This window comes from Populus euphratica, unplaced genomic scaffold (assembly GCF_000495115.2).
Source record: "Populus euphratica unplaced genomic scaffold, PopEup_1.0 scaffold226.1, whole genome shotgun sequence".
Taxonomy (NCBI): domain Eukaryota; kingdom Viridiplantae; phylum Streptophyta; class Magnoliopsida; order Malpighiales; family Salicaceae; genus Populus; species Populus euphratica.
Genome location: NW_011499967.1, coordinates 245,413 through 268,800, shown reverse-complemented (window position 1 = coordinate 268,800; position 23,388 = coordinate 245,413). Strand labels below are relative to the sequence as shown.

The following is a 23,388-nucleotide window of genomic DNA, read 5'->3' as shown; positions in this document are numbered from 1 at the left end:
TTTTTCTTCCAAAACCAGACACTAAATAGGATCCAATGTTTCTTTTATAGTTTGATTGCACTTTAGAAAAAACAAATAACAATAAAAAAATAAGGATTAAAATCAATAAAAAATCAAAATTTAAGAAAAAATAAAACATAAAGAATAAAAAATTTAGAACAAAATATATTCAACCAAAATATCAATAACCAAATTTGATATAATCAAAAAATAGTATAATATTTTTTTTAATGTTTCACAATTTCTAGAGAGTATATTAATCTAAAATAAAGCAAAAATATTTTTTTCTGAAACCAAACTAATTTTTTTAATAAAAAATATATTTTTTATTAATTTTTTAAATAATAAATAAACAAGGAAAAAATTATAAAATAAATTTTCGTTAAACAAATGGATTCTATAATCTTTTCTTCTTAAATGAGTTCGGATCACGTCGGCAAGTTGGTTTAACATTGCGATCTTTACAAACAAAAAAAAAAGGTAGATTTTCGGATATTTGAAATCTTTTGACATGAAATTCAATAATTCCTGGCCTTTTAAATTGAATTTTCTCGAAAAAACTTCAATGTCTACCTGTCAAATGCTCCCTTAATTTTTCTTTTTATCAAAATGATAATATCAATTGAATTTAATTGGCAAATACGGTAAAACATATAAAAGAACCGAATAAATTAAAATTTCCCCATCCTATGATTGCACTCTGCGAGTAACGGACCACTAGAATTTCTGCAATGCATGTCATGAACATGCCAAGGGAATTAATTAGCAAGAACGAAGATTGAGTTGGGGTCAATCAATCATGTAATATAAAATAAAATAAACAAGCAGTGTACGCATGAATTGTGGGAAAAAGTTGAAGTTTGGTTGGTGACTAATTGATGAATGATCGGTGATGTTAATTTAAAAACAAAGTGGCAAAAAGCAGGTTTAGATTCTCTACTGGTTATCTTTTAGCATTGATGACTCTGGAAAAATCACAGGTAGAAAAATTAGAAGCGCTTTTTATGAGCTTATAAAATTATACCAAGAGGATTTGATGGGTATTAAGAAACCCTTATTAAAAACATTATAAATCAGTATAATATTTGTTTAAATGATAAAAAAACACAAATATTTTCTAGATTTAAATGTTTTTTTAAGTCTTATTTAAATCTTGTATCATACTTATATTATTTTTTATCTAAAAAAATAAAATCTAGAAAAATAAGCCCCAACAAATATTTCATCTAAAAAAATAGCACTATATATATATAGAGATTTTCTTAGAAAACATCTTAAAAAATATCTAAAATATCTTATATAAATATCTCATAAATATTTAAGTTATAAGATATTTAAATATAAATATCTAAAATATTTATAAAGGCGTATTCATTGTATAAAATATTTGTATAATTTTTATATATATCATAAAGTATACCAACGGTATATGTCTAGCTCCTGTAATCTTTCGTATAAATTATTAAATTATCTATAGCTGTGCATGAATTCGACTGATGGTATCATATAGACCATGCAGATTTAATATTCTAAATGTAATGCTCCATACGAACTTTGCCAAAAGCTTATTTTAGAAAGTCTTTAGAAAAAAAACATATAAACAGCTTTTACTTTAACAAAAGCAGCCGTATGTGGATTAAGAAATAATAAAACGCTTCACAAAAAGACCAAAATGTTAGACAGGAGTGTTCTTCAAGGGAACGGTAATAAAATGCATGCAAATCAATGATATGGTGATTAAAATATTGGAAGTGAAGTTTAGTATAATACTGTGTCATTTTAGAAGATTAATCTCATCATCATTATCATCATCATAAAGATGAGAAATTAATTCAAACATTTATTACCTCATATGCAAATAGGGACTGAAGATGTAATCACTTTAGAGAATAATTGATTCCTTGAGGTGGTTGGAGAAAGAAAGCAAATACTGTTGGAAAAATTTGTTTAAATAATTTGGTTTATGGACATGTTGGAGACCATATTAAAAGTGGTGTCTACTTATTTTGCATTGAAATTTTGTTGGAATTTAATTTTTAATATAATCTTTTTAATATTAAATATTAATATGATTTAAATAAATTATAGGTAAAATAAAAATTAATTTTAAATAATTTAAGGTAGCATGTTTTGATGAAACTTAAAATCTTCTAAAAATCATACCCCTCCTTCAAAATTTTTTCCCTTCAGGCTTATTTTAATGGGAAGGTGAAGAATTGAATCTGAAGAGCATCCAAGTTTCTAAAAGGGAGGGGATGCAAGCAAGGTGAATGTTGGGTTTAAATCAACACACACGAGCGTGCCGACTCAATTCTGCAATATTTTGATAGAGTTTAACACTCTTTTTCATCTAAATTTTTAACATTGCTCTTCTGTTTTAAAACTTTGTTTCCTCTTTAAATCTCCTTCATATGTAAAGACTAGTTCAATCATTGTAAATGGATACACGAGTATTAATTTCGTGGCTTATTGGATCTATTTAGGAGTGCACAGATATAAGATAATGTTGATGAAATCCTGAAAAGACTTATCATAAAAAGTTTTCTAGTATAGAGTGGAAAGTAATGAAATCACAGGGATAAAATTCTAATTATTGACAACAACAAAATTTAATTAATTTTAAAGTACTTTAATAGGTAAATAATTTTTTAGTTTTGTTTAATTTTATATTTCAGTATGCATGCTATGATTGTTATTCAATTATTTATGCAAGTTTATATATTTATTTCGTAACCATGTTACTTGTTTTGTTATGATTTTAAGTTAACATATTCTTACTATATTACATATTTATAAACTAGACACGTTTTTCTCACTTGTCTATTTTTATATGTGAATCTTAGATTACAAATAGAGAAAATGACCTAGTTTTCTTTTTAAAAAATAAAACGTAGCGTGGTAAAAATTAAAAATTAAAAAAATCAAAATATAAAAAAAATTATTTAAAAAAATAATATGAAAATAAAAAAAATATTTTTTTCAAAATAATATTTTTAAAATATAAAAATAAACATAATACTTTTAAAATATGAAAATAAACAAGCTGAGGTTAGATAGTTCATCTGCATTGAAATCTGCTTTTTTGGACCACTACTAAGAAAACCCAGAAAAAAAAGAAAAGAAACTCAGGCTTTATAGTTTATACACGCGCAAAAAAAGGCAGTCTTTACTTATATTTAGCTTTATCTGTGTGCTTATATGTATATAGAAGACAAATTTGGAGGTGCGTTTGGTGTGTTATTGATGATATTGGAGTGTGCAAGTGAATCACGGAGGCTTTCTATACTGCAAATTTTTGGATGTCATATTACTGGATTTTCCTTGCTACTCATAGAAAGGAGGTGAGTGATGTACTAATTAGACCATGAATGTTGAGATATTTGTTTATTGGCTGCTGAAAGCTGATATATCTTGATTTCTTGGTGTGTGCAGGCGCAGGATTGAAGAAAGTGAGGTTTTGCTTTCTTGGTTATTTCTGTCGAAACAGGTAAAAGGTTAGGTTTTTCAAGTGTAATTATTGAGTTGTTGTTAGTTATTCAAAAAAAAAAAAAGGCTAAAGAGAGGAAATTGAGCTGTTCTGTTTTGCGGGTAGATAAAAATATGAGCAGAAAGAGTGAAACTTTGAAAGATTTGAAGTTATGCAAGTGGGGGAAGATATTAGGAAACGAAGAATTGAGTTTTTGTATGGTATTCTGATTGAAAAGAGGGGAGAGTATTTTGGTTAGTTATATAACTAACGAAAATGGAGAGCCCCTTCTCGTCGAAAGAAATATGGATGGGTTATTGCGCTTGGCTAAGAGCTCAAATAGATAGTGTCCCACCTTTCGATGATTCTCTTAGGAATTCATTGTTGGAGGACCCATTCAACTTCTTTTCAGAGCTTAGGAGTTTTGATATGTATGCTGGATGGTGCGACAGCCCGTCAGCTATGGATCAAATGCTTGCCTTCGATGGGGTGCCATCTTTTCCATCAACATCCTATGTGCAGAAAGTTTTGCAGAACAAACTTCTGCTCCCTTACTGGATAAAATAAATGCTTCTGGGACTTCTTACAATGGTGGAGATAATGTGGTGCTCCAGCAAACGTATTCGTATTTTGGTTATCCCTCAGATTCCATTGATGCTGATGATCTGGGTGCAAAACACAGTAGCGGTGCTGGTCCACAAAACTGTGTCCAAACACCTCAGATTGTATTATTTCTCAGCCAACTGGGCCATCATCACTTGCTGAGAGGATGCTAGGGGCATTATCCTTGTTCAAGGATTCATCTGTAGGGGTTATTTAAGTGCAGGTGTGGGCTCCCATAAGGAGTGGGGATCAATACGTATTGAGCACCTCAGAGCAACCATTCTTGGTTTGACCAAATGCTAGCATGGTTTACCACTAGACCTTCCTGGTCGTGTGTTTATCTCTAAGATTCCAGAATGGACTTCAAGTGTAATTTATTATAGCAAGCCTGAGTACTTTCGGGCAAAGCATGCATCTGATCATGAAGTACGGGGTTCTTTTGCATTGATCTTTGATCCAGATGAGATGTCCTGCTGTGCTGTTCTGGAACTTGTCTCTGTGAAGGAGAAACCAGATTTTAATTCAGAGATGAAAATGTTTGCCATGCACTCGAGTTTAGCTTCACTTTACTGTATGCTATATTGCAGAAGCTTTTGTTCTCTTGTATCTTTAGATGACAAATTATGTGACTTGACTAGCAACCTGTTTTCACTTAAAAGCCTAATAAAAGGAAACAAAGGGCATAAATTATTTGTCCTGGAGAGAGAACAAAATGTTGTTCATAAATAAGTTTCTCCCTTTAAGATCCTCTTGTTCCAGCTTATGCAATATATTTGGATTGGAGTCCAGCCTTACTCACTCTTGGTATGTTATTGATAAATAAGTTCCTTTCCCTTGCCACTATATTCTGCATCGTTTAAGAATGACAACCAAAATTGTTGCGTATACTATGTTGTCCTCAATGCAATGGATTGACAAGGGTAAGGTCGAGCAACTGATTTGCATTTACGTAGTCCTTGGATCATCCTTGAGATTTTCAGATTACATAGACAGGTCCATAGCAGCTTGCATTTATATAATATTTACATGGTATTTATGAAATGATGAAACAACTCATAGTTTTTATTTCAGCCAGAAATCTCCACAGGAATGTGCAGGAGGGGGCAAGGCAACCAGATGACTGTTTCCCATATTGCCATTTTATGTCTGTACCAATTATACTATATTGTTTACAATAATGACCATTCACAGCTGATTTGATGAGCATTGAGTTCCTTTCTCATGCAGCCCACATTCTCTGGTAAGCTTCCTTGAAGTTGAATTCCTATATGTTGTCTGAATACTTTCTTTCCTATCGATGATTTACGTCTTTCATATTCTCATTTCTTGCCAAAAATTCTCAATGATTTCCAAACCTCTGCTCATAATATGCCTCCGCCTTAGAAGCCAAATCATTCCTGCATGAGTTGACATCACTCGCTAGCAATCTTAGTACCACTTCCAACCTCTCGTTTTCACTGTCGAACTGCATGTTGGCTAGATAATTAGAAAGACTGTCATACCTTTATTCATCAGTAAGGGCACATTAATGTTAAAATCTTACCACAAAATCAGGATTTGTCACTTCTTCTGGTGCTAGCATAAACTTGATAACATACACCACAGTCATGTCTGCACAGAAAGAAATCTTGTCAACTGATGTGGCTTCCAGTATTTTAAAGGTACTCAACATCCTAACTACTCAATATATTGTGGATCATAAATATATATATATATATATATGTACCCATTTTGTTGCTGTGGGACATTCGATGGTCTTTCCACTCTGAAATCTGTGAAGGACGAAACCTTTTGGTAGTACTGATCTATATCATCTTGGAAAAGGGTGTCCAGGCTAACCAACTGGTTGTGAAAATGTTTCGGCAGCAAAAAGTTCATAAAGCCCATTAGTACAGTGGTTAACTAAGTTAGCTCATAAAGTATGCAGCCATTTACCAAGTTATGCAGTCGCCCGTCAACCCAATCACTCTGACATGATGCAGCTAATGAATCCCATATCTCAACAACTTGCTTTTTCAATTGTAGTACGAATAGAAAGAAATGCCTTCTTTCGTTGTCAAACACAGGAACAAACGCCTGCAAATATAGTTTTCACAGCATAACTGAGCATGGGATGCATTAATTGGACTAAAGAAAACCAAACATCACCTTTTCACAGCACAAAAGATCTGACATGTAGATTTCCTTGATCCTGTCCTTTTTCGCGAAAGAAATACACTTAGATGGATCATCTGCAGTCGCCTGTACAACACGAGTATAAGGAAACTGTGGTTTTTCATGTAGTGGACTTGTAAAATTGAACAGAATAAGATGTCAATTGTACAAATATGATCTTGGAACCTACCGCAAAAACAATTGGCAGATACCAATTTACAGAATCTTCCATCTTCCTCCTAACTAAAGTCATGGCATCAGATATCGTAGAAAGGACGTTATCATCAAGCCAGGTCTCTGGTCTCAGAGAGTATAGTTCCCTCCGAGATAAATGATAATTCTTGCATTGGACAATAGTCTCACTAGCAGAAACAGGTACAGAATAGGTCAACTGGTGAATTTAAATGCATTGAGCTAAGCAAACAATAACTTGGGGGAAAAGAATCTGACCTCTCACCCAGTGAAGAATCAAAGACATATTGGATTAACTTTAAGTCCTCAGGACTGGTAGGTTTGCTCACTGTAAACGGACCAACCAAATATTTGGACATTTGCTTCCCAGGTGAGTCAAATCTCACATTTGAGGAGACCAGAGAAGAACCAGGCTTCCCTTCCTTGCTGCTGCAAATATGGATGACAAAAACAAATTGAGAAAAATGATAATCCCATAAAATGTGAACATTCAATTTCGGGCAATGAAAACTATAGTTACAACAGAACAATCACTTTCACATCTTGTAATCTCATAGGACATGTGCTAATACCTTGAAAGACAACCAGGTTAAACAAATTGATACTGTAATTGAAATTACAAGGTGGCACCATTAAGCTTAGGAAATGCAAATCAAATCTTAGCATGGTTGATCTTGTTAATAACCATCACAAGGAAGTGCGGGGCTTTTCTTTCTGCACTCTGCAGACCAAATTTCATGAAACAGATAATGGTAGAAAAAAACGGGAAAATGATTTCCAGAAACTTAGGAAACAAATCATTTTGAAAGTACTTGTCTCTCGACACTGACTTAATATACAATATACCAAAAAGGGATCAGCATTCTTATTATTGTTTACTTGTTTACCTAGATACAAACCATTATGATTGAAGCCGTATAATAGCAGAGTTAGCCTTGTCATATAGAGTTGCAAGGACATTGAGGGGTTGTATTTTTAATGAGATGCATATGATATTAAAGGGATGGTTGAGAAGAAAATGGTCAGTTCTAATTTTAGTGAGGCTGTAGACACTTAGCGTTAGGCCTAATAAGCCCTGAGTGCTAGGGCCAAACCTGCGAACAACATGGTGCAGCAGACCCCGGGTTGGAGACACTTAGCGCTGGAGCCAACCGCGTGCATGGCTACAAACCCGCATGCCTAGAGTTTGAAAACCTGTGTGCCTGGGTCTGGAGACCACGCGACTGGGGTCTGCAAAGCCCTCCAAGGTTCCAAGATAGCGGGGCTGGGTCAGCAGACCCACACGCCCTAGTTTGCCTTTGTCTACTAAATTACTTCTAGGACTACAACCGACACAAAGAGGAATAACAAATTTTTAAAAAATAGAAAACATGAATAAAAAATTTAAAAAACAACCACAGATTTTATTTGAAAGGTAAAAGTATAAATTATTATTTTTTATTATTATAATTAATAAATTTGAAATAAAATATTATTACTACCAAAGAAAAACCATCTATTTGATTTTAGGGATAACATTAATAATAATATTTGTGCTATAAATATTATTATTTTTATTTCAATTCAAAGTATTGATATAAAATATATTATATTTGTGGTATAAATATTATTATTTTAATTATAATTGAAAGTATTAATATTAAAAATAGTATTATTTGTGATATAAATATTATTATTTTATTATAATTCTCTCGGGTCTTACTTCATGACCCAATTTTGTTGAATCTTGTGTGGAGAAAAATTAGCCATAGGTCATGAATCAGGACCCACGTCTCATGGTCTGAATACCTAACCCAAAATGATTGGGTCTCGATATCAGACCCATTAAACTTAGATTTAGTGTCGGAATCCAATAAAATTAGATTCGAATGCAGGACTCAAGGCTAATGAATCTTGATGTATAACCCAACAAAATTGAGTCCCACCACTGGACCCAATACAAATGGGTCCAGACACAAGACCCATTAGATTTCGGTCCGATTTGAGGACTCAATTCTTTACTTTTGTATTAAAAAAAAAATAGAAGCACTAGCTTATTTCCATCTACTGAATCATGAAGCTTTTGTATTAATGTTTTTATTGTTTGGTGTGTACTATAATAGCATATATTACTATTCTATGTATCGGGTCTTCTAATTATTTTAAACCTTGCATCATCCAGTAAAAATGTTAAATATTATTTTAGAATTAACAAAATCTATTCCAAGCTTTGAAAATGTTGTTTTTTCACCTTTGTTTTTAATTATTTGGTTAGGGGTTTTTATCTCTTTTTTTTTAAAAAAATAAAGTGCTAGGACTTTGTTACCCTTAGAAAAAAAAACTTGAATTTGATTTCAAACATAAAATTATAAATTATAAAAACTTAGAAAAAAAATTAAATTTGAACTCATGTTATTTTAGACATAATAATCATCCAAGTCCAAAATATTATAACTTTGTAATTGGTCAAGTCCAAGGTATAAATATTGTTACACTACCATTTCACTAGAATGCATATGGTATTGAAGAAGTGATTAGGGATATAATGATTAGCTCTAGTTTCGGTAAGGTTACAGACACCTCATGCTTGGGCTGACAAGTCTTAGGCGGCCACGCACCACGTGAGGTTATAGGGCTCAATCTGCAAACACATGGCGCTAAAGTTGCCTTAGGCATTAGAATCGGACTCACACGGACTCACACACATGACTGTAAATCTAGGTGAGTGTGTTTAAAGACTTGCTCGGGATGCTTTAACATTGAGTCTTGTATCAGGACCCGCTACCCATGGATCCTACATCAAGACCCATTTTGCTTGGGTCCTACGTCCAGACCCATGTCTCTTGGATTCTGCATCGAGACCCAATCCTCTTGCATTCTTTATTAGAACTCAAGGTTCTTGGATTTTAGGTTTATTAATATAATTATTTTTTTTTATAATTCAAAGTATCCATCTAAATAATATAATTATTTGTATTATAACTCAAAATATTCATATAAAAAATATTATAATTTGTGTTCAAAATGTTATTATTTTTATTATATCTCAAAGTATCCATATCAAAAACATTATTATTTTTCTTATAAATATTATTATTTTTATTAAAATTCTAAATATTAACATAAAAAATATTATAATTTGTGTTCAAAATGTTATTATTTTTATTATATCTCAAAGTATCCATATCAAAAACATTATTATTTTTCTTATAAATATTATTATTTTTATTAAAATTCTAAATATTAACATAAAAAATATTATAATTTGTGTTATAAATATTCTTGTATTTCTTAATATAATTATTTGTGTTATAAATATAATTATTTTTCTTAAATTGATAATAGTTTAACCTTAAATTGTTGATTAAGAGCATCATCGGCAGTATTTTAGTTAAAATAAATATTGTGCTATGTATTAAGATTATTATTAGCTAGAATGTTTACCCTATAGTTTGATACTTTTATTTTAGATGGATCTTGGTTAAAATAAATATTGTGCTATGTATTAAAAGAAAATATAGCAAGTTTCATGATGATTTATATATGCTTGGACAAGTTCGAGTATATAATAAATCTGCTTTCTTTTCAATCGATAGTATTTGTTCTTGCATTTAAGATTATATATAGCTGTGTTTAATCTGAAAAAAACATTAAATCAATATATTAATAAAAAATAAAAATAAATTTTATTTTAATAAATATTCAAATAAAAAAATATTTTTAAAAAATATTCTCCAGGAACATGCTTTCCTTTAAAGTGATCTATACGATGTCCTTTTCACTCATGGCTTTCCACACATGTTGACATCCAAGGCCAAAACCACAACATCAATCCTGAGCCTATATATGTCTGGAAGCGAAAACAAATTGTGCCAAAAACAAAAGATGGCACAATTTCCTTTAAAGTTAAACATAGAGCCAATTATCCCAGACATTGTGGTGGTTCGGTTCGAACCACAATGTCTGGAAGCGAAAACAAATTGCGGTAAGGCTGATTTTGCGGGCCGAGTCCAGGCTCACCTGGACCCCAAAATTGTGCCAAAAAACAACGAGTACTTCCTAAAGAATCTTTAAGCAACGATAGGAGTAATGATCACCTGGACCCCAAAATCTTCCAAAAAACAACGAGTGCTTTTCTTATTTAAAAAAAGGCTTACAAGGTTTTTTTAATTGAGTAATGATCCATGTGACATGGATTTGGTTTATAGCTTGTATGGTTACTTTTTAAATGATTTTTTATATTAAAATATATATAAATAATTTTTTATTTTTAAAAATTATTTTTAACATCAGTATATCAAAATAATTTGAAATATTAAAAATATATTAATTTAAAATTAATAAAAAAAATAAATTTTTTTAAAAATAATTTTAAAATACAGAAATAAATAGCCCTTAGAATATTAAATGTATTTGGATTCCTGTACAAATTTTAAAGCTAAATCACCATCTTGTGTTTGTATCCATTGACAAAAAATATAAATTTAAAAGAAGTTAAATCTTGAATTGACTTCCAAAGATTCGAAGGAGGTTGATTTGTTGACTCTCATATTAGATTTTAAAACTAACTTATTTTCTGCTCTTTTAAATTTAGTAATATTTTATCCTTATTCTAATAGTTTAATAACTTGTTTATTTATGTAGCTATGGCTTATTTAAGTTGTTTGGTAAAGATAAAAACATGCTTTATTATTTATAGGTTTTATATTATTTTTGTGTCCGAAACATAGAGAAAAAAAAAAACAAAGAATTTCTACTTTTCATGTATTGTTTATGTAATTGCACTGTTCACTAAACATTGCAATTAATATGAATAGTGTAGCATGTTATACTATTCCAATCAGATCAATTCCGGCTGGACCGAGTCCGGTTTAAAGCTTAATATGTATTGAATCTGTTCTGACCCGGTAAAATAAAAAACAAAAATTATTTTTAATTTTTTAATTAAGTTTTATTTAAAAAAACCAGTGCTTAATATTATTTATACATGATGAAATTGTAAATAGTTTAATAAAACAATGAAAAATATTTTATATGAAGTATTATTTATTTGATGATATAATAACAATAGTTAAATCTTCAATATTTAAATTAAAAACCATCAATATTAATATATATTTTTTAAAAATTATTTTATAACCTCAATTTTAAAAGCATTATTAAGCAAACACATTAAACTATTTTTTGTTCAAACTCAATTCCAACCACAGTTTTAACCAAATATACATAAATACTAAATCAATCTCAACTAAAAACAATTTTTTTTAAATCACAGCCACAACAGCTATCACAACACCACTCAAAATTCTTTTCAATTTTTTTAAAAAAGCTTCTTCTAATTTTGATAATAATGAACGATGAAGCTGTTTCTGGCATACTTTATTGGTGTGTTTAATCTGATAAATTTTTAAAGTATTTTTTATTTAAAATAATATTTTTAACTAGAAAAAAGTATAATTATCAATTGAAAGAAAGTGGTAGTTAAATACTAGGTGGAGTTCTATTTCAGCAAATCAGTTCAATTAACATTTATATGTGTAATATATTGTGTAGTCATTATTAAAATTGTTGAGGAAAATAATAGTTTTGATAAAAGATTAAAACATATTTCTTCATGGAATAAAAAAGGAAGAGAGAGAAATTCAAACTTTTTTTTTTTTCATTTTTGAAGTATGAGGGAAAGAAAGAAATAATGTTTTTCTCTCTATCTTGCGACTCCTTCTAAGCCAAATCATGAGCTTTACTCATGGTTAATATATTTTATTTTCACCTCACATAATTTATGCATTTGATTCATGAAATTTTATATTAAGTTTTCATGTTTTTACCCATAGTAAACTTTCTAACATGTAACATGCCAGATTTTTTTTTTGTAGAGTTTTATTCTCAGGTTTTACAACATAGGTATTGCTAAAAAGGAGTAAAGACTTACAAATTAATTGCACTGGACTCCTATAATATGATTGACTCATCTTCATTGATTAGGTCTATAACTAATATTTTAAGTTTAATCTCTTATGAGTGACTGGAGTCCTATAATATGCTGCCTCTCGACTGAGCTACATTAATTAAAAAAGTTAAGACAACTATAGTTTGGAGGGATTTGTCAATAAATAAATAAATAAAGTTTTCATGGTTAAGGATAGCGCATACCGGGGTACCAATAACAATTAAGTCCATAGATAAGGCCCATAAAAGAATATATTATGATTATTATTTTGGACAAGAAAAATTAATCGGACCTTTATTTGAGATGGAGTTTGTCATCAACCGCATGTTGGAGTTTGAGAAAAGTTAATCGGACCTTGACTTAGCCAAGAAAAATTAATCGGACCTTAAAACATCTAAAGTCTGATTGACTTTCTCAAACTCCAACATACGGTTGGCTGATGATAAAATCGATGAAATATAATATAAATAATTATATAAATCAATACTAAAATTTTAACATGAAAAGTGTAATACAGAAAAAATTATGGGATCATAGTTTATTTAAAAACTTTTATTATTAATAAATAATAAATTTATAATTATTCTTCCTCTGATTTAACTAAGAAATACAATACATATATTATTAAAAACAATTTATTCTTGAAATATAACATGATTAAAGGAGAATTATTTGAAAAAACTCACAAATACTTACAATCCTGTTTTTTGTCAAAATAAAAAATTAGTAATTTTCGATCCAACCATTTAGAATAAAAAATAACATATTTAGAAGTTGCTATTAAAATTTTATCCCGATCCAACAGTAAACAAGCTAAAAACAAGTTGTTCTTTTGTGTCTTTTTTTCTTTTTCTTTTTTTCATTTTTTCATTTACAATACCCATACCATTGAATTCAAAGAAGATCAATTGACATTATTATATAATGCGGACCACACACAACACAATTCAATCCAATTCCCTCTGGTATAAAGTGGGCTGCTTGGATAATCAATTCGTTGCTTGTTATTGCAATCTGCAATTTGTGCTACTAGACACGAGCTTTACTGGGCATACATTTTTTCTGTCAGTGTTTGTGGTTGTTCGTGACTAGGCTTCCGCCGAGTTAAATGATATTATTGCATTTGCTTCGCATGTGGACTGGTAGGTTTGCTCTCTGTAACCGGACCAACTACATATTTAGACATTTGCTTTACAAGCGGGTAGATTTAGGGATGTGACCCAGAATAATTCGTCAAAAAAAAAAAAACTTAATATGAGTGCTCAACATTAATATTAACTATTTTGATAGTTAAAATTATTAATAATAATATTTTTTTTTAAATAGTTGAAATTGGATGATCTTTATCTTTCTCCTCTCAAATTAAAAATGAAAAAATAATAAAAATATTTTTTTATATTAAAATTAAATTAAAAAGATTTTTAAAGACGGAATATAATGTATTTATAATGTATTTTCCATTTTGATCATCTATCTTTCAACTTTGTTAACTAATAAATTTGATTTAATTACCTTTAATTTAGCTTAATAAGCAATTAAAAAGTTTAAAGATAAAATTTTTTAAAAAATCAAAATTTAGCTTAGTAAACAATGCACGTCTAAAGTATTTTGGGAACATTTAATGTTTTTTATAATAATATAATAATAATAATTTTTCTTTTTTAATTTGAATCACTTTGTATATATTTTTTTTGAAAGCTAATTTTAAATAGGAATCAAATCTCTTTGAACACAAGTTAAATATTTTGAATATAATTTTTTTAAAAAAATATTTTTTATTTTAAAATATATTAAAATTGTATTGTTTTTATTTAAAAAAATTATTTTTGATATTGCTTTTATTTAAAAAAATTATTTTTGATATTAATAAATTAAAATAATATAATATAAAAACATGAAAAAATTTAATTTTTTAAAAAATAAAAATTTAATTTAAAAAAATTAAAAATATAAAAATAAACAAGTTGAGGTTAGGATAGTTAACCTTCATTGAAATCAGAGCCCTTTCTTTTTTGACCAAAACCCAGAAAACAAAAAATTTCAAGCTTTATATACGCGCAAAAAAAGGCAGTCTTTATTTATATTCAATCGGCAATGTGATTGGATTTATTTTTTAAAGTATTTTTAATTAAAAATATATTAAAATAATATTTTTTTATTTAAAGTAAAATAATAAACTTTTTAAAAGTAATTTTAAAACTTAAAAAACAAACGCATAATTAGCTTTATCTGTGTGCGTATATGAATAAAGAAGACAAATATGGAGGTGGGTTTGGCGTGTTATTGTTGATATTGGAGTGTGGAAGTGAATCACGGAGGCTTTGTGTACTGCAAATTTTTGGATGTCATACTACTGGAAATTCTATAGCTTTGTATGATCTAGAATGGCTCTGGCATATATTGCTTCTTTTTTTTTTTATGCTAGTGCTCCTACCGGCCGGCACCTGAATTTATAGAGCGGAACGGAAAGAACAGGGGAGGGGAGAGCGAACGGAAAATCTCATGTCCCTATGAGATTACAACATGTGAAAGTGATTGTTCTGTTGTAACTATAGCTTTCATCGCTCGAAATTGAAAGTTCACATTTCATGGGATTATCATTTTTCTCAATTTGTTTTTGTCATCCATATTTGCAGCAGCAAGGAAGGGAAGCCTGGTTCTTCTCTGGTCTCTGCAAATGTGAGATTTGACTTACCTGGGAAGCAAATGTTTAAATATTTGGTTGGTCCGTTTACAGTGATCGAACCTACCAGTCCAGAGGACTTAAAGATAATCCAATATGTCTCTGATTCTTCACTGATTGAGAGGTCAAATTCTTTTTCCCAATTTATTGTTTGCTTAGCTGAATGCATTGAAGTTCACCAGCTGACCTATTCCGTACCTGTTTCTGCTAGTGAGAGTATTGTTCATTGCAAGAATATCATTTATCTCGGAGCAAGAATTATCATTTATCTCGGAGCAAGAATTTCGGAGGGAACTACGCTCACTGAGACCACAGACATGCCTTGATCTGACATCCGACATGTTATTCTGGACAACATGTTATTCTGTACAATTTTACAAGTCCATTAAATGAAAAAACAGAATTTCCTTTTAATATTAATAATATTAATTATAAAAAAATAAGAAAATTTATAATACAAATAATAATATTTTTAATATTGATAATAAAAATAAAAATAAAAATATTTATAATAGAAATAATAATATTTTAAATATTAATAATAACTTTTTAATATTGATAATAATTTGTAATATTAATATTTTTAATATTGATAATAAAAATAAAAATAATAATATCTATAATAGAAATAATAATATTAATTATATTAAAAAATTATTATTAATATTCAAAATATTATTATTTGTATTTAAATATTGTTATTTTTATTATAATTAATAATTTTATCATTAAAAATATTATTTTATATAATTTTTATTATAATTAATATTATTAATAATATTATTAATAAAAATAACAATATTAATAATATTAATAATAATAAAATTAAAATATTTTATTTTTAATAATAATATTTTTATATTAAAATAGTAATTATAATAAAATTAAAAATCTTTATAATACATAAAACAATATTTTTAATATTAATATTATTAATAATATTTGTCACTGCCGTCATTGTCACTTTGCTCCTCGGACAACTTTTATTATATTTCTAGCATCGTGATTGAGATGGTCCACTGGAAAAAAGGTCATTGTCACTTTGCTCATCGGACAACTTTTATGGTATTTCTAGCATCGTGATTGAGATGGTCCAGAGGAAAAAACGTCATTGTCACTTTCCGCCATTGTCACGTTCCTCGTCGGATGATGCCTTATATAAATCCACTCTAGCTGCAGGAAACTCTTGGGCAATTGTGCTTTAGTGTTTTTCGTTTCTTATAAATTATTTCCCAGTCTTCTCAAGCTTTATAGCATACAGCACAGGAAAACCATGGAGAATGGTGCTCCAGAATCTGTGTCCCGACTCTGGCATAGAGCACGACAAATAGCATCACAGCAGCTAACACGTCTCGGAGAAGATCTGGTCGACAATCCCCATGATGAGCGGGAAAAGGAATGGCAAAAGGTGCTTATAAGCACTTGCTTCACATCAGGAATTGAAATAGCCCTTCATTTTCACCAAATTACTGATTCCAAACTCGATTCCTTGCATTTAGTCTGTATCCTTGTTGCAATTATCTTTTCTTGCCTCTTTGTTTCACATTTTATCAACCCCGCCAAGTTTCCGATGACATCCAAAGTATTGGGTAAAGTTGCCGTTTTCCTGGCAGCCACCGTGTTTTTCATCACCATTTCAATCCCATTCCCCCCTGGTGTCAAGTGGACTACTTGGATAATCTATGCCATTTCGTTGCTTGTTATTGCAATCTGCAATCTCTGCTACTAGACATGAGCTTTACATGGCATATGTTTTTTCTGTTAGTGTTTGTATTTGTTCTTCGTAACAAGGCTTCCATTTGCATGTTGTAAGGTGTTGAAATTCAGTGTAATCACGGTGTTATGTATAACCCTTGATCAATACAATATAATATGGGCCTAAAAAAACCTTTTATGTAGTATCTATGAGCTAAGAATGTAGAAAGGACGTTATCATCAATCCAGGTCTATGGTCTCATGGGGCATAACTCCCGCCGAGTTAAATAATAATTATTGCATTGAACAACAATCTCACTAGCAGAAACAAGTATAGAACAGGTGAACTTAAAATCGTTCAGCTAAGCAAAAAAGAACTCTCAGAAAAAATTCTGACCTACCATTTAGTGAGGAATCGAAGACGTATTGGATTAACTTCAAGTCCTCTGGACTGGTGGGTTTGCTCACTGTAAACGGACCAACTAGATATTTAGACATTTGCTTCACAAGTGAGTCAGATCTCACATTTAAGGAGACCAGAGAAGAACCAGAAATCCCGTCCTTGCTCCTGCAAATATGGACGACAAGAACAGATTGAGAAAAATGATCATCCCATAAAATGTCAACATTTTATCGAAATTGGTTACATGTTCAGTGCCCTCCATTCAATTTCGGGTGACGAAAACTATAGTTACAACAGAACAATCACGTTCACATGTTGTCAACGCGTAAGACATATGCTAATACCTTAAAAAAACAATCCGGTTAAACAAATTGGTACTATAATTTATCAACGTTGCACCATCAAGCTTAGGAAATGCATATCAAATTTAGCTTCTGCTATTGTTTTATCCTCATGACCCTGTTAAGAAGCATTACAAGGGAAGAGTGTGACTGTGCAGCCAAATTTCATTAACCAATAATGGCAGGAAAAAAAACGGGAAAACAATGTTGAGAAATTTAGGGGGAAGAATCATTTTGGATTCACCTGTCTCTAGAAAGTGAAGAACTCAATTGTTTTCAGGGCTTTCCAACCAGTCCTGTCCGCAAATTAAAGCATCTATATGATCTCTGGCCTGAAACCATTGAATGCAACTGCACCGCTGATAGCAGACTTCGATAGAATAGCTGATATTGGAATTGCTAAGAAATCACGAGCCATTTTGGATTCACCAAGTGCTGGAAATCTTGGAGTAATGACTCGCCACCAAGCTAATAACCTTATCCCGGTTTTCCAAAGGCTCTCCTAAATACCGATTAAGATCAAGTTTTTGTGAAGCAACCACATCGCCATCATCTTTCTGCTTATGCCACTCACGGAATCCCAGGAACTTATCATCAGAATCTGGATCATGTGATGTCAGACAAGTGGTGTCCTTAGTAGGTGATGCTAGATAACTTCAATATCTTCGCCATTGGACAAACATATTTGTTTTTGCATCTCTCCGTCTATTTTTTGAATAACGTTTAAGTGTTTGTGTAGATTTGAAGTTTCCTTCTTGCTATCCCCTGTATACTTGTTTTTGCATCCTTTATATATGGCCCATACTGCACAATTTTCTTCTATAACCTTATCCAACCATTTCCACACTTCAGATACCTTTCGTCGTTTATTATCAGCACATATGATGAATATATTACCATCAGGATCTGGAGCAGGTTCAATTTTATCATTGTTTTTACTAACTTTAGAACCTCGTTCCCGAGTAATTCTTCTTTCGAAAACATTCTCAAGCTCTTACAAGTTTTCCGTGGAGTAAGCTTCAGATTCCTAACCAAGTCTTGGTGCTCTGAACTCTGTTTCATGAGGATAGGGAGAAAGAACTCTAATGTATAGATATAATCAGCATCAGTGCTCCTTAGCAGGATTGCAACCGCAGCATTCTAATTATGCTTTCGTGTGTGATGAGCAAGAGGATACTCGCTTACATGTTTTTCCTTCACATCAGGCTCAAGGGAAGGAAGATATGTTCGGTGGGCTTGTCCCGCAGCACCTTGCTCTGTGTTCAGAAATAGTTGCTCACAAGCATTCACAAAGCCTTGCATGTCCTCAGCTGAATAACAAGCTGTACGCTCTATTGAAAGTTCACATGTCCTCAAAAAACCTAAATTACATAATCTGACATGAGATTTTGAAATACCATCAACAGCTCCCCAGGTATAATCACGGGAATCCATGTCAGAGCAAGTGGCAATCTGTGTGTTTGGCATACAGCTCTGGCAACATTAGCGATTTCTGTTAACTCAACTCTTTGATCCCTTGAAAAACACTAGGAAAAAAATTTCTATTAGACAAAGCAGAAGACAACCTAATTTAGCATAGAAAAAACTGTAAGGTACTACTGATAAATACCTCAGGACGAAATCGAGGTTGTAAATTGATCCGTAAATCGGCAGCCTGCAAACAGTTCGGCTTATACAGAGTTTATAACACCATCAAACAAGACCAATGTCTCTTTGCACATATAATTTAATGGCACAAATATTTTGGAGTCAAGCTAATGCAGTTGTAATAAGGAATGCCTCGTCAGCTCTAATTTAAAGCTTAAAGATTGTTTCACCTCAGAATCACTAGCAAATGCAAACACAGAGATCACAGAAAATGAAGCTAATGGGGGAAAATTCACATTTTATGAGATTTCGAAAGTAGAAATAACAATAACTTTGACTTCAAACTCGATGTGCTAAGGAAATCTACTTTCTTTCATCTCTTTCTTATTCTCCTAAATCCTGATAATAAATTGGGTAGTATTTTCATCGTCATCCAAAATCTGATTGAAAAAATATATGTAATGAAAACAAACCTGGAGAGCCTGGAAAGCTTTTTCCGTCTCTAAATCAAAATCCTGTTTCTCCTCCGTGGTCACAAGCTCCAACACAGCAACACAATGCATGGGTGCAGCAGAATCAAAGACCAGAAAGGCAATAATACCCCTTACTCCACAAGAGATGGCATCTGATAGGTGTGAGTATTCACTCGGTCTGTAATAACGTACATTTGAAGTCCATTTCGGAAATCCACAATTCCATACCCGAGCAAAAAGCTCTGGACATGAAAGCCCTTTCGGACCCTCCAGTTGACGATATTCAAGAAGCGTAGAATTTGGGACGCACAAGTGAGGGTAAGGGAGATTTTGCAGGCCGATTCCTAAAGAATTTTTAAGCAACGATAACGCTTTTTCCATCTTTTCCCATAGACTCGACATTGCAGGAGGCAAATCATCATCGACGCAAGACAAATGTTCCAAATCCATTTGTATTTCGACAATTTTGTCCGCAACAATTCTTCTCACTCCTCAGATCATCTTGTCCATGGCTGGAAAGTGGAACGATGAGGAGTGGTTAAAGACTTGAAGGAGGTTGACTTGTTGACTTTTGGCATTGGGTTTCAAAACTAAATTATTTTCAGCCCCTTTAATTTACTGATATTTTCCCTCTATTCTCATAGTTTAATTGTTTTCAATTTCATCCTTGTGCTTTTCGAGACTTAAAAAAAACGCTAACAAGGTTTTCTTAATTGAGTAATGATCCATACGAGACAGAAGTGGCTGAGAATTTCAAGTGCATTTGGATTGTCCTGCCTAAATTTATAAGCTCAATCTTGTTATTGAATCCTTGAAAAGAGGATAAATTTGAGAGAAGTTCAATCATGAGTTGACTTCTAATTTTGATAATAATTAACGAGGAAGCTTCCTCTGGCACACTTTGCTCCATCAGTTATCATCTCTCCGTGTGTTACATGGGTGTTACAGAAAGGCAATAATACCCCTTACTCCACAAGAGATGGCATCTGATAGGTGTGAGTATTCACTCGGTCTGTAATAACGTACATTTGAGGTCCATTTTGGAAATCCACAATTCCATACCCGAGCAAAAAGCTCTGGACATGAAAGCCCTTTCGGACCCTCCAGTTGACGATATTCAAGAAGCGTAGAATTTGGAAGGGAGATTTTGCAGGCCGATTCCTAAAGAATTTTTAAGCAACGATAACGCTTTTTCCATCTTTTCCCATAGACTCGACATTGCAGGAGGCAAATCATCATCGACGCAAGACAAATGTTCCAAATCCATTTGTATTTCGACAATTTTGTCCGCAACAATTCTTCTCACTCCTCAGATCATCTTGTCCATGGCTGGAAAGTGGAACGATGAGGAGTGGTTAAAGACTTGAAGGAGGTTGACTTGTTGACTTTTGGCATTGGGTTTCAAAACTAAATTATTTTCAGCCCCTTTAAATTTACTGATATTTTCCCTCTATTCTCATAGTTTAATTGTTTTCAATTTCATCCTTGTGCTTTTCGAGACTTTAAAAAAACGCTAACAAGGTTTTCTTAATTGAGTAATGATCCATACGAGACAGAAGTGGCTGAGAATTTCAAGTGCATTTGGATTGTCCTGCCTAAATTTATAAGCTCAATCTTGTTATTGAATCCTTGAAACGAGGATAAATTTGAGAGAAGTTCAATCATGAGTTGACTTCTAATTTTGATAATAATTAACGAGGAAGCTTCCTCTGGCACACTTTGCTCCATCAGTTATCATCTCTCCGTGTGTTACATGGGTGTTACATTTACAGGCTACAAGAACAAGAAGTTTCATCAGGGTAAATAAAAAAACATAATATCCTAATTGACAAAAGCCAATATATTTAAAACTGTTATTTGCAACAAAAGGGTTTTCTGCAGATCCATACTATTTCCACAGTTTTATGCGTTTGTTATAAATTTTTTTCAAGATCCATTATAGGGACAGAAACAAAAGTAATTCATTTTTTTCATCTCAACTTTCCAGGTGAGATGAAAAAAACCCGCTAATCTTCTTTTCTTGCCCCGGTCTTGTATCTGCCATAGCTCATAACGTATGCAGCAATTTACCAAGTTATGCAGTCGCCTGTCAACCCATTCACTCGGACTTGATGCAGCAAATGAATCCCTATATCTCAACAACTTGCCTTTTCAATTATAGAACAAACAGAAAGAAATGACAGGAACAAACGCCTGCAAATACAGTTTTCACTTCAAAACTAAATTATTTTCAGCCCCTTTAATTTACTGATATTTTCCCTCTATTCTCATAGTTTAATTGTTTTCAATTTCATCCTTGTGCTTTTCGAGACTTTAAAAAAACGCTAACAAGGTTTTCTTAATTGAGTAATGATCCATACGAGACAGAAGTGGCTGAGAATTTCAAGTGCATTTGGATTGTCCTGCCTAAATTTGAAAGAAGTTCAATCTTGACTAGACTTCTAATTTTGATATAATTAACGAGGAAGCTTCCTCTAGCACACTTTGCTCCATCAGTTTTCATCTCTCCGTGTGTTACATGGGTGTTACATTTACAGGCTACAAGAACAAGAAGTTTCATCAGGGTTAAAAAAAACATAATATCCTAATTGACAAAAGCCAATTTATTTAAAACTGTTAGTTGCAACAAAAGGGTTTTCTGCAGATCCATACTATTTCCACAGTTTTTTGCGTTTGGAATAATTTTTTTTCAAGATCCATTATAGGGACCGAAACGAAAGTTATCTTCTTTTCTTGCCCCGGTCTTGTATCTGCCATAGCTCATAACGTATGCAGCCATTTACCAATTTATGCAGTCGCCTGTCAACCCATTCACTTGGACTTGATGCAGCAAATGAATCCTATATCTCAACAAACTTGCCTTTTCAATTGTAGAACAAACAGAAAGAAATGACAGGAACAAACGCCTGCAAATACAGTTTTCACAGCATAACTAAGCATGGGATGCATTAATTGGACTAAAGAAAACCAAACTTCAACTTTTCACAGCATAAAAGATTTGACATGTAGTTTTCCTTGATCCTGTGCTTTTTCGTGAAAGAAATACACTTAGATGAATCATCTGCATTCTCCTGTACAACACATTAGTATAAGGAAATTCTGTTTTTTCATGTCGTGGACTTGTAAAATTGAACAGAATAAGATGTCAATTGTACAAATATGATCTAGGAACCTACCGCAAAAACAATTGGCAGATACCAATTTAAAGAATCTTCCATCTTCCTCTGAACTAAAGATATGGCATCAGATATCGTAGAAAGGACGTTATCATCAAGCCAGGTCTGTGGTCTCAGTGAGTATAGTTCCCTCCGAGATAAATGATAATTCTTGCAATGAACAATAGTCTCACTAGCAGAAACAGGTACAGAATAGGTCAAGTGGTGAGCTTAAATGCATTCAGCTAAGCAAACAATAACTTGGGGAAAAAGAATCTGACCTCTCAATCAGTGAAGAATCAAAGACATATTGGATTAACTTTATGTCCTCTGGACTGGTAGGTTTGCTCACCGTAAACGGACCAACCAAATATTTAGACATTTGCTTCCCGGGAGTCAAATCTCACATTTGAGGAGACCAGAGAAGAACCAGGCTTCCCTTCCTTGCTGCTGCAAATATGGATGACAAAAACAAATTTAGAAAAATGATAATCTCATAAAATGTGAACATTCAATTTCGGTCGATGAACGCTATAGTTACAACAGAACAATCACTTTCACATGTTGTAATCTCATAGGACTTGTGCGAATACATTAAAAGACAATCTGGTTAAACAAATTGATACTGCAATTGAGCTTAGGAAATGCAAATAGCATAGTTGATACCAAACACCGCACAGAAAGACAAAAGAGGACAGTTGATCCCA

At 31.8% G+C, this 23,388-nt stretch overlaps 1 protein-coding gene and 1 pseudogene across 4 annotated transcripts; both read right to left on the bottom strand.

Moving 5' to 3' along the window:
* Nucleotides 1-5,050: 5,050 nt before the first annotated feature.
* Nucleotides 5,051-23,078, bottom strand: LOC105139005 (ubiquitin-like-specific protease 1). Of its 4 annotated transcripts, none has more exons than XM_011045285.1 (8): nt 17,736-17,809; nt 6,674-6,843; nt 6,414-6,543; nt 6,218-6,310; nt 6,005-6,145; nt 5,796-5,911; nt 5,613-5,680; nt 5,051-5,534 (listed from the first exon to the last, which is right to left on the bottom strand). In XM_011045285.1, the coding sequence occupies exons 2-7, from the start codon at nt 6,772-6,774 to the stop codon at nt 5,620-5,622; spliced, it is 642 nt and encodes a 213-aa protein (XP_011043587.1). In that variant the 5' UTR covers nt 6,775-6,843; nt 17,736-17,809; the 3' UTR covers nt 5,051-5,534; nt 5,613-5,619. The 4 variants fall into 4 exon arrangements, with proteins under 4 accessions (XP_011043587.1, XP_011043586.1, XP_011043585.1 ...); XM_011045282.1 differs by having other exon boundaries at nt 5,080-5,534; nt 6,414-6,585; XM_011045284.1 differs by lacking the exons at nt 6,218-6,310; nt 6,414-6,543; nt 6,674-6,843; nt 17,736-17,809 and adding exons at nt 22,505-22,597; nt 22,703-22,874; nt 22,963-23,078.
* LOC105139006 (protein NLP9-like) lies at nt 17,614-20,123 on the bottom strand (annotated as a pseudogene).
* Nucleotides 23,079-23,388: the final 310 nt, after the last annotated feature.